Genomic DNA, 15,684 nt, shown 5'->3' with positions numbered 1-15,684 from the left:
AAAAAAAAAAAAAAAAAAAAAAAAAAAAAAAAAAAAAAAACCAAAAAAAAAAAGAATGAATTCTGGATCCTTGATCCTCCCTCCGCTTTGTCAGTGCTCACGGAAAGAATGAGGTCAATTCAGCCCTGCTTTGTGTTTCAGACCGAAATTACTTTTTTGAGGGAGAATTAATTCTGCTGGCACTGCAGAAAGCGCGGTCATCCTTCACCTCCCTCGGAAGGATGAAGCTGACCATTAGAACGGGGGTTGGGTGCTTAAACCACAGGGTTCCTAAATGTCCTAGTAGTTCGTTAGACAAGAATGAGTATTGTAGAAACCGAAGCAAACTATGAATATAAATGGGATTCAGGAGACTCCTGTTTTTGAAGTACTTGTCGAAGATATCCGGGGAGGATTCAGAGGGGAAGGAAGCTCAGCCTAACCAGGCAATTGACCCTAGTGTAAGGAGACCACGTCCCAGATACAGACTTTCATCAGTGGAAAAACACAGAGGGAGTTGGAGTGAGGTCACATCAGAACATCACCTACCCAAGTGGCCTTGAAGGACAGGGAACCAACTCCGTGCAGAGGTAGGTAGGGTCCTTCCCCCCCACCCCCGAGCTGGAAGGAAGACTGTGAGCAAAGGCACGGAGAGGAGGATGTGAGAAGTGAAGAGGGAGCCAATGAATATCGGAATAGAACATAGACATAGGACCACCATCTCTGAGAGAGCTCTACAGGGGAAAAGTCTTGATGGATGTAAATTGAGACCGACAAATGAGATGGGACAGAGATCTCTGCCAACACTCCAAATGAACATGTGCTTTCGAAAAATGGTGCCATCCAGTGCGAACAGACTGTACTCTGCCCTCCAATTTTAGCTCTGCCACTTTAATACTTGTGGGTCTTTAGACATTCATCCACTCAGCCTAAAGACCAAGCTGTGAAAAGAGTAGACACTGTGTTACATATGTACCTTACAGGGTTTACATGAACAAGATTTGTGTACAGTGAGCAGAAAAAAAGCATGGTCTGCTTCCAGACAGTCATGAGAATATTGTGAAGCCCCCATACCAAATGTGATTTTCATTCTGTTATTGCTACCATGTAAGAGTTGTGGAGACCAGGGAGTGCCTTTTTTTTTCTGGACTAGGAACACAGAAATTATTTTTTATAAAGTCATTTAATGAACGGATGAGTACACATGTGGATAATACTCAGAACCCTCAAACTAAGCAATAAAATCAATCTCTCGAACTAAGCTAAAAGTGTGTAGACTGTTCTGTGATCCTCCGGGTGTTTGGGCTACACGTTAGTTGCAGTCAGTTGGTATCGTGGTAGAGAAGAAAGCCAGTAAATGTAGAGTCGTTGACATTATCTGCATAGAGTCCATTGTGGTCCCCATCCCCATACACCTGGAGCCAGACTTGGTCTCCCACCTCCAGATGGAGGAGCACAGAGCCAGAGGCCTGGTCCACATTCTTTTCCTGATACTGGTCATAGGTGAAGAGAACCGCCTTGTCCTTCTTGAAGAGGCCCACCTTCACATCCTTCAGGTACACCGTGATGTGGTAGGAGAAGTAGTAGAGTCCGGGAATGTTGCAGTAGAACTTGCCAGTGCTGCCATCATAATGATTCTGTTGGTTGTAGAAGATCTTAGTAAACCGAATGGGAACATTGGGGACAGTGACGCGGGTCTCCAGCCCCACGCTGAACGCTGAGCGGTACACGTAAGCAGCTTCTCCGGGCTCTCCTTTCCTGCCAGGGATTCCTGGAAAGCCCCGTGGTCCTTCAGCTCCTGTTACTCCAACATCTCCTGTCTCACCCTTAGGACCAAGAAGACCTAGAAAGTGAGAAGAATTCTGTGAATGGCGGGAATAGAACTGCCCAGGCTGTTTCCAGCAAGAGGCATTATTTCCAGAACCTCTACCCACAGTCCATTTCACAAGCCAAGGAAAGACGTCATCTCCACTTCCCTCACTCTCCACAGCCTGGCAGGCTCCCATAAGTTCATCTCCAACCTTAGTTTTCAAAGCCTTTATGGGTGAATTAAAAGATGAGTGAGCAGATTGATGATGGATATTTAGAACTCTCGAGCTAGATAATACATCCTTGTTCGTTGTTCTCTGGTTGACGTGTGAATGATTTGCTGTGGTAGAAGCTCTGAGTTGTTAGAGGTCAGTTGGGGTCAGTAGATGTTCTGAGTATGATTTATCCATTTATTCACTCATTTATTCATTCCTTCATCCCATGCCTTTCCATATGCCCCAAAGCACAGCAGATTTCCAGATAGTAATCTCCAGTAAGTATCCATATAGTCACTGTACCCTACCAGCTGTCTGTGCACTGACCATCCACTGTGTTGCCTTCTATCCCCTGTGTCCAGATGTCCTCCCTCCTCTACCCTCTGGAACCATCCTTTTGAGGCAGGGCTCAAGCCCTACCTCCTCAGATTAGCCTCATTGCTAATCTGCATCCTCACTGAATACACCCCATCTGTAGCCCATGCCTTCAGCATCTGCACACATTCAGATGAGCATGTTGCATGTTGGAAGACATCTCCTCTTAGTAACCACTACCCAGAGTCTTGTCTGCTGTAAAAGTTATTTAAATTCCAGCCCAGGGTTTCTACCCCACCTTTGGTTATTAAGTTCTCAGATGAGAGACACACTCACTGCCTTCATATTTACAACAAGCTTTAAACAACACAAGAGCTGGGCGGATACCTACCCTCTATGCTATAAGCATCAACCTTCCTATTGATAGCCCCGAGTTATTATTATGTTGCATCTGAGCTGCTCTTCCTTCCAGTTGGGCATCCCTCAGGGCCATGCTCTCGACTCCTCCCCCCATGGCCACTTCCTTGCCCCTCCTTCACATTCTTCTCCTCCTCTGAACCCAAGTCTGAGAAACCTAAACTCTACCTGTGTCTCTTCTGCCCAGCTATTGACCATTGGCATCTTTATTTACCAATCAGAAATAACTTGGGGGCAGGGTCACTCAGCGTCTTACATGCAGACTCTCTCATTGCTGGGGCACAGTCTTGGGGGGGGGTCCCAAATTAGCATTAGAATACAAGCAACATTAGGGCAATCCATTACACTTGTCTTCTTGACTAAACCACAGTACTGAGAGCTTCAGAAATGCATGGAAAGTGCTATGATTGCCAATGGATAGAGCAAGAATTACGGAGAAAACAAGAATAGGAATACATTGGTAGTAGGGGAGGGGTAGGCAGGAAGAAGGAGATGCAGATGGAGTGAAGTCATGGATACCTCAGCAGGTAGCATCTAGCCCCACTCAAGGGGAACAGTGCAAGCTCCAGGATGCTTATGAACCATAAAAATAAGTAAATAAATTAATAATAATAATAATAATAATAATAATAATAATAATAATAATAATAATAAAAGGTATTGCCTCTTGCTTGTGTCTGTGTCTAGGCCTTAATCACTGGAATCATTTACCCTGCAAAGACTCTCCCACCCCTCTGATCAGGACTCTTCTACATACCTGCATCTCCTTTCTCTCCCTTCTCTCCAGGAGTGCCATCTCTGCCATCACGGCCTGGTGTGCCATTGTGCCCAGGATGTCCTGGGATGCCTGCCATCCAGCCTGCACAAGTTCCCTTGGGTGGAGGGACCAAAGCAGGAGCTAGCTCTTCAGTCGTAGTGACGTCGTCGGCATGACTGGGCAGGATTAAGAGGAACAGGAGAGCTTGCAACAGTGGCATCCTGAGCCCTGAAATTGACAGGGGGGTGAATAGTCATGGCAAGGGCAGACTCACATGGCACATCCAATCAGGACCCGCATCATGTCCTATCCAGCTAGGTGGAATCCACTCCAAAGATCTGCATCTACATACTCGTCTCTCCCAGAAAGCCTTCAGTGGCTACCCAGTCCTCACTCTCCCAGGAAGCCTTCATCCATGTCGTAGTTAGGGTTTTACTGCTGTGAATAGACACCATGACCAAGGCAACTCTTTTTTGTTCTTTTAAACTTTATGTCCTTATTTATCTATTTATTTATTATATATAAGTACACTGTAGCTGTCTTCAGACAGAAGACAGAAGAGGGGGCATCAGATCTCATTACAGATGGTTGTGAACCACCATGTGGTTACTAGGATTTGAATTCAGGACCTTCGGAAGAGCAGTCAGTGCTCTTAACCACTGAGCCATCTCTCTAGACCCCAAGGCAACTCTTAGAAGGACAATATGTCATTGGGGCTGGCTTACAGGTTCAGTCCATTATCATCAAGATGGGAACATGGCAGCATCCAGGCAGTCACAGTGCAGGAGGAGCTGTGAGTTCTACATCTCCTAAAGGCTGCTAGTGGAATACTGGCTTCCAAGCAGGTAGGACTTGGGTATTAAAGCCCACACCCACAGTGACAACCCTATTCCAACAAGGCCACACCAACTCCAACAAGGCCACACATCCTAATAGTGCCACTTCCTGGGCCACCATGCATATACAAACCATCACACTCAGACATCCTTCTCTGAAATCTGCAATGAGTAGCAAAATCTCCTGCAATCAGTCTGCTTTCAGCCTTAGAACTGTAAATCCACAGGTGGCAGGGAGGGCCTGATTCCAGTCTCCCCCTCCTGAGTGCAGGATCACACACGTGCGCGCGCACACGCACATACACACGCACACGCGCACACACACACACACACACACACACACACGCGCGCGCACGCATGCACACGCACGCACGTGTGCACACACACATGCACACGCACGCGCGCGCGTGCACACTCACAGAATATCCCAGGGTCCCGTCCTGGGTTTCTCTGCTTGTTCCGCTCAACTCTAACCAGCTCCCCACTTTCAGGCTCATCTTTTGTCCCTCGTTTTCATATATACATGTGAGCACTTGTGTGCATGCATTTACACACACACACACACACACAGAAAGAGAGAGGGGGGGAGACGGGAGAGGGGAGAGGGGAGAGAGACTCTTTGGGGACTACAAGGGCAAAGCAACTCTAATTCCAAAGAATCTGTTTATTCTTTAAAATGACAAAAATCACTCTTCACCTAAAGATCTTCTCCTGTGTTTAAGTCTTGTCATTTTCTAGCTTTTATGGTCATTTAAAATATATGCATTGCCGGTCTATAGAGTGGATATGACCAAGCTATCTGTAGTTCTTTTAAACTTGGTTTCTTTTTTTTTTTTTTTTTAGCTTATTTCCACTTCAAAATATTTTATAATCTGCTACAAATGGTATCATGTGTTGATTTAAAAATAATCAGAGCTGTTTTCAGGCAGGTGGCTTTTCTAAAAACTTATCTTTCTATTATGACATGTTCCCAGATATAAATTATTGGGCCCAGAAATCTAAACTTTTTGTCCTTTTGGGTTTTTGAGGCAAGGTTTCTCTGTTGTAGCCTTGACTGCCCTGGAACTTGACCTAGAACTCAGAGATCCACCTGCCTCTGTCTCCCAAGTGCAGAAATTAAAGGCATGTGACACTATGCCCTAATTAACCTTTTTGTAAAAAAAGACTTATTTTGTTTTTAATTTATGTATGTGTGGGTGAATGATTCTGTGTGTGCTACTGTGTGTGTGTGTGATTGTGTGTGAGTGTGTGTGTGTGAGTGTGAGTGTGTGTGAGTGTGAGTGTGTGTGTGTGTGTGTGTGTGACCAAGGAGACCCAAAGAGGATTTCCTGGAACTGGAGTTATGGATAGTTGTGAGGCACCATATTGGTACTAGGACCCCAAACCTGAGTCCTCTGGAAAAGCAACAAGTGCAAGGTCTTAATCCTGAGCTGTTTCTCCAGACCACCTAAACATTTTTAAGTCTTTCTAAAAAGATTTAATTTTATTTTCATTCGTGTGTGTGTGTGTGTGTGTGTGTGTGTGTGTGTGTTTTATCTGTGTACAGGAGTCTAAGGAAACCAGAAGAAGAGGACAGATCCTCTAGAGCTGAAGTACCAGTCAGTTGTGAGCTGCCCACTCTCAGTGCTGGGAACCGAACTCAGATCCTCTGGAAGAGTAACATGCTCTCTAAACTACTGAGCTCTCTCTCAGCCTCTTTTTAAAATCAGTTAACATACATACCAACATTACGAGGTACGATGCTGCCACCCAAAAGAACATGAGTGCACGCACACAAAGACCTATCTCGGGTTGAGGGTGCCACTCTGTAGCAGGGCACTGGCCTCGCATATGCAAGGATCTGAGTTCCTTCCTCAGCACAGCAAAGAAAAAAAAAAGCAGGCCTAGCTGAATTACTCTTGCCAGCTTTGAGTAGTCTCAGTTTTATAAGGTGTACTACTAGCCAAGCAGAGTGGCACACGCCTTTAATCCCAGCACTTGGGAGGCAGAGGCAGGCGGATCTTCATGAGTTTGAAACCAGCACAGTCTGCATAGTGAATTCCAGGACAGTCAAAGTGATATGGATTTTCTGTCTCAAAAACCAAAACAAAAGCAAAAGAAAACGTCTGTTTTAACTGTTAAGTTTAGTGAGCAAAAGAAATGCTTTTCATCCCTCAGTCATTTCTAAGATCCTCATTAAGTACCTGTATAAGTGTTCTCCGTCACTTAACTTACTGGGGTCACAAAGTTTCTTCTGCACTGTTGTGCCTTTGATATGTTTTGATTTGGGGTCTTTTGAGGGGGCACTATTTTGAGAGTGAGTTTCATGGAACCCAGTCAAGCCTCAAAGACGCAGTCACTGGATTTAAGATGACCTTGAAGTCATGATGGCCTCATTGCCACCTCTCAAGTGTTGGGATTACAAAAAAAGCCACCACTCATAGACTTTTCTTTTTAAGTTTTATCCTTTTTTTTTTAATATAGAGCCTTTGTCTATGGCCCAAATTGGCCTCAACCTCAGGGTACTCCTCCTGCGTTGGCCTCCCTGAAATGGGATTACTTGGGTGTACCAGAGTGCCCAGCTCCTGTAGTATTTGGCTGGTTTTATGTAGAGGTTCTTGTCCTCTCCACCCACAGTGCTGAGACTCAAACCCAGGGCCTCTCTATTCATCTCTTCTAGGCGACTGCTGTGCCACTGAGCTACAGCCCGTCCCTTATTAACGTCTTCTTATGTTTGTCTTCTTATGTCACACTGCTGTGACTTGCCCTCTAGGTGCAGATCATCCTTCCGCCTGTCTGTCCTCATTCCCAGGTGTACAGGGAGTCTGTCATTTATGTGCTGTTGACATTTTCCTTGATTACAAGCAATAAACAGCTCTTATTCTCGTAAGGATGTGGTAATACCCTGTTTTGTTTTGATTTTCTTTTCACTCTCTATATTTAATATCACTCTTTACTGTACCTGTGACTTTTTTTTAATGGTGCTGTAAACTGTGGCGTAAGATCATTTTAAATACCTTTGATTAAATTCATCCTTGCCCTCCCCCTTGCCTTGGAGCATCATTCTCTAAATACCCAATTCAAGGTTGACCGGACACAAATTGGAATTGGCAGGCGTGGAGAGGAGCGGGCCAGAAACAACTGCCCGAGCAAGCGAGCCAGCGAGCTCTTGGAGAGCAGGAGTCTGCCCCAGATTGGCTCATAATGTCTCTGAGTGCCTCTGTCGCCACCTACCGAATCTGGAGTGATCCAAAACCGAGTCTCAGAAACTGCTACAAAGAAAATGAAGCGGAGCGTAGGTCTGGCTCTTTCCCAGAGTAAAAGAGGGCAGGGTAGTGAAGACCAGAGGAATGTCCCCAAATGTTCCTCTTGTAATTAGAAAGAAGACTTGCCCTGGAACTTTTTTATTACAGTTAGTTAGTTAGTCAGTTAGTCAGTCTATTGGTTGGTTGGTTGGTTGGTTAATGTGTGTGTGTGTGTGTGTGTGTGTGTGTGTGTGTGTGTGTGTGTGTATACCTTGTGGGAGTCAGTTCTCTCCTTCTACCAACTGGGTCCTGGGGAATTAACTCAGGCCATTAGGTTCAGCATCTTTACCCACTGAGTCATCTTGCCCACCACTGCTCTGAGACTTTTAAGATTGTGTCTGTCTTAGGTCAACTCTGCCCTTCTTCCAGCTCCAGCAATCATGTTCCTGAGAACTTCAACTCAAGAATCTAAGAAACACCAATCTTTTCCATGGGGAAATAGGAAAGACACCAAAATACTTGAAATAATGTAAGCAGGTAAGGGGGGGCCCCAAAGACAAAGGGAAGCTCAAAACATATCCCTAGTGCTGGGGAGGAAGGAAAAGACGGAACTCTTTTCCTAGTTTTCTGTTCTCCCTCTCTCCTGAAAAACCAATAATCTTTCTCATCTAAGAACACATTCTTCCCACATGCCTCCATGTTCTTAATGCTTTTCTTTACTTACAGGTATGGCTGTTCTGGGATTCCCCGAGGGGCACGGGATGGAAGTACTAAACGCTGCACACCCTTAGCTGTTCCGTTTTAAGGTTTGTTTTTATTTTTTAATTATTTGAATATTCATGGGAGTATACACCTATGTACAGACACCCACGGAGGGCAGAAGGCATTGGATCCCCTGGAACTAAGTTACAGACAGTTGTGAACCAGGTTCTTTGTGAAATTTCCTCTGCACATACTGTTAGCTGCTGAGCTCTCTCTCCAGCCCCTAAGCCTTTGGCCGATAAGGACAGATCCCGACTGAAGGCTTCGCTTTCACCGAGTTCTGGATGTAAAGTCAGCTCTGGATACCCATGAATACACAGAATGCCTCTTTTTTTATTTTTTTAATTCAACATTATTTCTGTTCTTTCTGTAGATAAAGCCAAAGTTGCACTCTAATTTCGAAAGACTTCCATTTCTCTAGGGAAACACTACTGAATGGAACCAAGTACGAGAGATAAATCTACAGCTAGAGTGTGTGACAAAAGAAGCGTTGTGGATAGGTGTTGGACAGCAAGGATCCAGTGTAATGCTTTACATGTGGAAAGCCTTTGTCCCACCATCTCATTGAATGACCACAGCCGTTTTGGAGACAATACAGGATTACTCAAAAAAGACACATGCTCAGGTAAATAATCAGTTCTTGCCCTTTATGTGTTTGTTGGGAGACTAAGTGACGAAATCCACGAACCATGCCTAGTGGAGTGTCTGGAGTAAGTGGGTGAGCAATGACTGTCGTTTAGGACGGCTCTGACTTAGGGGTGAGGAACTGGGGCTGCTGCTGGGTGCTTGAGTAATAATCCAGATTTAACAGAACACGTGGAAGAGGAGCCCTGGCCGGATAACAGACTCTGGCACAGACGGGGAAGAGAAACATACTACAGTTGCATTCCCTGCCTTTTAGTATCCTTCCCCATGGGGAGAGGGTGAGAGACCAGAAGACTGTCAATCCAATGACCTGGCTTCCCAGCCCCCTCCCTGGCTTTATGCTCTTTGCCTAGAAATGTGATTTCACAATAGTATCATAAGACCCGGTTGGCAGAAAGTGTGGAGTAGCTTTTAAACTTACAAAATACTGTACATGTTCGTGAGAGAAGGGAAGCAAAAAGATATGAATGTATCACCCACTGTGGACAGCTGTTGAGTTTCACTTCAGCCACACGGCCTCAAGAGGGAGACCAACAGCTGAGACATCTGGAAGCCAGAAAGGTTTGGTCATTTCTGCCAAAATAAGAAGCAACCAGGTAGGACCAGGAGTGGTGGTGCCACACCTTTAATCCCAGCACTCGGAAGGCAGAGGCAGGCTGACCGATGTGAGTTTGAGACCAGCCTGGTCTATAGAGAGCACCCTGGACAGCCAGAGCTCTACTATTTGTTATACAGAGAAACCCTGTCTCAAATTTAAAAAAAAAAAAAAAAGTGAGCATGTCACCCAATGACCCACTGGTCTTCCTAGCAAACCGCACAGGAGTTACGCAGAGGGACAGCTGCATGTTTCAGGACATGCAGATAGGGAAGGAGATGTGTGTGAAACTCCTCTTTGACCTGCTGGCATTTCAGCAGCCACATCAGAATCTTGTGAAACTCAAGATTGGCGTTTCCTCTGGGACTGGCAGAGATGAGGCTACAAGGAGAGAACAGGTCAACGCCCCCAGCCAGTAAAGACCACAAGGCACAGAGGAATGCCAGAGCCAAAAGCAGCATCCTTGCTTGCAGAAGCAGAAAGACTGAGTGCATTTCCTACATCCTCGCGGAAACGCTCTGTGTGCTGGAAGCCTGGGCTGTCGATTGTTTTCACCTTCATGAGACTCCAAAGAGGGGGTGTGACAGCGCAAGAGAAGAGGAAGCTGACAGAGTAGGAAGGTGTGCCTCAAGAGACTTCCAGCTTACAAACCAGCCTGGCCTGCAGCTGCCTCTAAGATAAGCCTCAGAGCTTGGGCCCAGCATCCTAACCTGCTCAATGGGGTGCTGTAAGATGAGGAACTGGAGAACGTTTCTGACGTATGACAATCCTGCAGAGTAGCATTTGCATAAGATTCTTCATTTTGTTTTTTGTTTTATGAGATGGGAACACACATACACACACACACACACACAGACTGACGGACAGACAGACAGACAGACAGACAGACAGACAGACAGACAGAGAAAGGGACTCCTGACTGCCCTGGAACTCTCTGAGATCCACCTGCCTCTGCCTCCTGAATGCTAAGTTTAAAGGTGTGCACCAGCACAAAGTGCTTTTAGGTTTTATCTCATTGAGCCTGTGTTTAGCCCTGCTTCTTGCTGCAATAAGCAGGAGATGCTGAGACATGAAGAAGCCAAGATGCTATTCTTTTTTAAGATTCATTTATTTTAAATATGTGAGTACCCTGTCGCCATCTTCAGACACATCAGAAGAGGGCATCAGATCCCATTACAGATGGTCATGAGCCACCATGTGGTTGCTGGGAATTGAACTCAGGACCTCTGGAAGAGCAGTCAATGCTCTTAACCACTGAGCCATCTCTCCAGCTCTGGAAGTAGCCATTCTTAAGGATCAAAGTGGTACCTGAGGATAGAGCTCAGTGGTGGGGCATTTGCCTAATGTGTATGAAACCCTAAGCTCAAACCTCAGTAGCACACACTAAACAAGCAAAAACAAATAAAAATTAAGTTAATGTTTGCAGTTTCACAATGGCACAACCCAATCATAAGTGGCAGTACCAGGAGCTCAGGCACCTCTGTCTAGCTCCTAAGATTATCTGGAAGGTGTCACTCAGCCTTTGGAGAGCTGTTAGCATTCTCATGTCCATTATTTATGTGTGCACACGTTGTACACTCTCAAGAAACTGGCAAAGCAGAGCCTCCCTCCATAAAGCTTGTAGGGTGAGCTCCTGATTGAAGCCTTTGCTTTCCAAAAGATAGTGCCCCCTGACTTTAGCAGAGCACATGGGGACTAATGGTCCCCTGAGTTGACAAGCAGCTGGAATGTTTGTCTCTGTAATCTCCTTGGAAAAAGACAAAAATGAGGGCTAAGGAGAATGCAATTCATGGGCAAGGATGACAGCCTGAGTTCAATCCCTGGATCTCCCATAAAAAGCAAGATGTGATCGCAATCACACTCTCCTGAGGCTGACGGTGGGTGAACAAGCAGAAGAAACAGAGAGAACCCCCTCAAACAAGGTGGGAGGAGAGGAATGACTCCCAAAAGCTACCCTCTCACCTCCGTGTGCCTGCCATAGAATGAGCATGTCTGCACACATTAGACTCTTGCACACACACACACACACACACACACACACACACACACACACGTGCGCTCGCACAATTAAAATGTTAAGCCGGGCGTGGTGGCACACGCCTTTAATCCCAGCACTCGGGAGGCAGAGGCAGGCGGATTTCTGAGTTCGAGGCCAGCCTGGTCTACAAAGTGAGTTCCAGGACAGCCAGGGCTACACAGAGAAACCCTGTCTCGAAAAACCAAAAAATAAAATAAAATAAAATAAAATAAAATAAAATAAAATAAAATAAAATAAAATGTTAAGCACTTGGGAGGTGGCTCTGTTGATTAGTGCTTTCTGCAGATGCATGAGGACCTGAATTTAGATCTCTAGAACGCATGTCAAAAGCTGTCACCTTTAACCCTGACACTGGGGGGTAGGGGATGACAAAGACAAGAATATCTCCAGAGATCAATGACCTCAGTCTGGCCTTCGTCAAGCTCCAGGTTCTGTGAGAGACCTTGTCTCAAAAAAAAAAAAAAAAAGCCTCATGGAGAGACCCTTCCAGCTTCCACATACACAAACACACATGTTCACACATATGAGGCTAGAAGCAAGTCCTGTGTCTCTTAAGATTCCTCAAGACATGGGGAGCGAGGCATCAAGGATTTCTCACTAAGCCTTGGGAACCAAACTGCACGCTCATGCCCCTCTGGCCTGCTGTGCCTGCCCTCTTGCTCCCAGAATGACTCTGACCAAACTCATTGCAGTTCTTTTTAATGACATCACGGGGAGTGAGGTGGCTCGATTCTTGTGAGGCTTGATTCAAAACCCACTCTCAGCATGCACTTACTCCCTGCACTTGGGAGCCAGTGAGGCAGGTGGATCTCTGTGAGTCCAGTGATGGCCTGGTCTTTGTCAATTCCAAGTCAGTCAGGAATATATACTGAGACCCAGCCTCAAAAACAAAATTTCTTCAGACTAGGGACTTACATAACATGACACACAAGAGGCTGCCTTGACTTCCAAACCCCTCCCTCCTTCATCTCCTCTACCTCCATGGTTCCGATGCTGTGTTCAGGGAGCAAGAATTAGGTTTGACAAAGACCCAACAGGTGCAGTGCCTCTGTCAGAAATATCTTTCAAAATGAGGCTTTCTGTCCAGTTTGTCACTATTTTCCAGGTTCTCACCACTTTGTGTCACCCAATCCCCTAAAATGTCTCTGTGCTGACAGATGTCCCCAACTCCTCAGACCACACCCATGGTTTCACTCACAGCCCTGACAAAGTGTTCTACAGTGCATGCTCCTCGCGTATCTGCTGAGTAGAACTAAGTAATAAAGACGGATCCTACCGTCTGACCTCAACGGGGCTTCCTCGGGCTGCCCTCTCTGCCTGCTTCTCCTAACACTGTAACTCGTAAAGCTGAGAAGCAACAGATCCCACTTTCCAATGGAGTCCCGTCTGTGGATAGACCCTCCTACCTCACTCACTCCAGGTTCTCTTTGCTGTGGGCATCCCGCCGCCATCAAATGAACAGGGCAAACGTCGGGTTAGGCTCAAGCATGTGAACTGAAAGGTTACTGTTTCTTTCTTAGAGCTTTGAAGAATTAAAGAAAAGCCCCAAAGCTTATCTGCCTCGACCATGTTTGCCTGGTCTGAGTTTTCTCAACATCTATCCTCACACTGCTGCAGAGAGCAAAATCTGAACACAGCCCAAGCGGGATTCGGCATTCAGACCCAGCCAGCCAGGAATGTAGAATTGTTCTTACCTTTTGGTATAGTGAGATCCACTGACAATCGTACAGACAGAAATGAGGAGAAAGTGGCCAGGTCTCATGAGTCTGATACTCATGGGGACAGGCAGACCCCATCTCACCATTGGCCAACCCAGTCACGGCCAATAGCCAATGAGTGGGCTCCTTGCTCCTGGCAGCTGCCTTAGGACTCCTCAGGGAACCTGGTTTAATCCAGCTTGGGTCTGGAAAGCCAAGTAGAGCTTCTGTCATGCCATCCTGTTCCCAGGCGTTGGCCATTCTCTACCAGGGCAACAGATGGGACAAGGGTAAGGACGATAATAAAAACAACATGTTTCTGAATGCAATGAAAAATATCCTCAAGTAAAATGATTGTTCAGGGGTCGGGAGACCTTCCTCTCCCATAAGTTTGTCCTGGAGAGTCAAGACACTAATTCTCACATGATACTCCTGTTCTTTCTTTGTAACTAAATGTGAAGCAGCATGGTTCAGACATTAATATTTCAGTAGGAATGAAGAGGGACTGAACTAGAATAAGAAATAGATGGGTTGGAGGCATGGCTCAGCGGCTAAGAGCACTGGCTGTTCTTCCAGAGGTCCTGAGTTCAATTCCCAGCACCCACAGTAATTCTATGGGATCCGCTGCCTTCTTCTGGTGTGCAAATATGCATGCAGCCAAAATCCCCATATACATAAACAAATCTGTAAGCCATAGAAGGTGTCCTCCACTTGCTAGTCCGGATCCCATAGTGAGGAAAGACCATGTAGATGAATTCTGAAGGCTGTTGTACAGGAAGGCTCCTGGTGTGGTGTGAAGCAAGTTCAAGGCTCCAAATTCTAAAATCTATGGTCCCTACATAATTCAAGCCCAGTGTCACAGAACACTTACCTTGACATTAGAGAACCATGTTCTAAGATTTTTCTGGTTCCAGGGTTGGTGAGATGGCTCAGTGGGTAGACTGTTCTTCTGAAGGTTCGGAGTTCAAATCCCAGCAGCCACATGGTGGCTCACAACCATCTGTAACAAGATCTGACTCCCTCTTCTGGAGTGTCTGAAGATAGCTACAGTGTACTTACATATAATAAATAAATAAATCTTTTAAAAAAAATTTTTTTCTGGTTCCAAGTTTCAAGCTAATTTTTTAGAAACTCATTTTCTGTGAGTAGATAAACCTCAATTTCCAGACCCCTTAAGTATATACCTTGTCTGTCTATTGTTGGCTCTGGGCTAACAGCCAACTGCATCTAGCAGTCACCACTCACTAAACTGTTCCTAAAAGGCTTGCAGTTGACAAGGCAATACCTTGGGAACCTCTCAGCGAACTCACATCTTATTTTTGAAAGACCAGAGCTGGTTCTCAGGAGCACAAAGCTGATGAATTAAATCCAGTGAATCCAGGAAGAGCTCTGGATGCCAGCAGCCGCTCCAATAAGACACTCAGAGCCCATGGCGGCTCAAACCATCCTCAACGAGATCTGACTCCTTCTGGAGTGTCTGAAGACAGCTACAGTGTACTTACATATAATAAATAAAAAAAGAAATCCTAACTTAAAAAAAAAAAAAAAAAAAAGATGCTCAGAGCCAGACCGCTCCCAGGCGAAGGCTGACCAAGCATCTGCTCCCTCCAACTGCCACCTTCCACTGGCCACGCGGAGCCTAAGGGTCCTGCCTTTACTAGTGGATTGGACCAGCAGTGTCAACCCACCAAGGAAGGAGAGTCAAAATGTGATCTCCCATCTTGTCTTCCTGTTAATGCACAGATGTTTCTAGAGAAATCATGTTAGGTCATGAAGATTAAGGACACGAGCTCATTTCCGAGGGCTGTTAGTTGTGACTATATCGCTCTGGAAGCTTCCCAAGCAAACTGTATGAAGCAAAGGAGAGAGAGAAGAACTACAGCAACTCAAAGCTGTATTGATCTATATCTTTACCTTAGCGTTTTGCTTACTTATTGTGTGTGTGTTGTTGTTGTTATTGTTGCATTTTCTTACGTTTTTGTGTGTTACAGTCTTTCACTTCTTACTGGAATACAAACATGCTGGAGCAGGGGCTTTACCTACTTGAAGTTATGTTCCCTAACCCCCAGACTAGGTAGTGTTTTGTACGAAGTAAGTAACAAGCAATGTTGAGTCAATGAGTAGTTCAGTCTTCCCATGGAGACTCCTGCGGTTGTCTCCCACTTAATGAAGAAGCCAGAAGCCAGTAAGAGTGAGAGACACAGACCCAAGGCACGAAGCTCGATCTCTCTGACCACAAAAGGCGTACGCTCCCCAATGCCTCGTAGTCTTTACCTCTGTTATAGCCTCCGGGTTAGCTCTGGACCCCTGTCCCATATAGGAACACTGCTGGTTTCAGCAGATTCTAACTATTGCACAAGACAGAGTGACTTTCACCCCAAAAACCACATCAATA

The 15,684-nt window shown here is 45.7% G+C and overlaps 1 protein-coding gene across 1 annotated transcript; it reads right to left on the bottom strand.

The window, feature by feature from the left end:
* Window positions 1–1,143: 1,143 nt before the first annotated feature.
* Window positions 1,144–13,390, bottom strand: Adipoq (adiponectin, C1Q and collagen domain containing). Its single transcript, XM_021209980.1, has 3 exons — window positions 13,287–13,390; window positions 3,493–3,720; window positions 1,144–1,822 (listed from the first exon to the last, which is right to left on the bottom strand). Exons 2-3 carry the CDS (start codon window positions 3,710–3,712, stop codon window positions 1,302–1,304), a joined length of 741 nt encoding a protein of 246 aa, XP_021065639.1. The 5' UTR covers window positions 3,713–3,720; window positions 13,287–13,390; the 3' UTR covers window positions 1,144–1,301.
* Between the last annotated feature and the right edge of the window lie 2,294 nt (window positions 13,391–15,684).

Source organism: Mus pahari, chromosome 12, assembly GCF_900095145.1.
Source record: "Mus pahari chromosome 12, PAHARI_EIJ_v1.1, whole genome shotgun sequence".
Classification (NCBI taxonomy): domain Eukaryota; kingdom Metazoa; phylum Chordata; class Mammalia; order Rodentia; family Muridae; genus Mus; species Mus pahari.
The sequence above is the reverse complement of the archived record's forward strand: the minus strand, read 5'-3'. Positions and strand labels throughout refer to the sequence as shown.

What these genes read in the sequence shown, in the direction of transcription:
- Adipoq (XM_021209980.1), bottom strand. Translation starts at nt 3,712, where the DNA reads ATGCCACTGTTGCAAGCTCTCCTGTTCCTCTTAATCCTGCCCAGTCAT. An exon ending in GGGAGAGAAAGGAGATGCAG is followed by an intron (nt 1,823 to 3,492) that starts GTATGTAGAAGA and finishes CTCACTTTCTAG; the next exon opens with GTCTTCTTGGTCCTAAGGGT.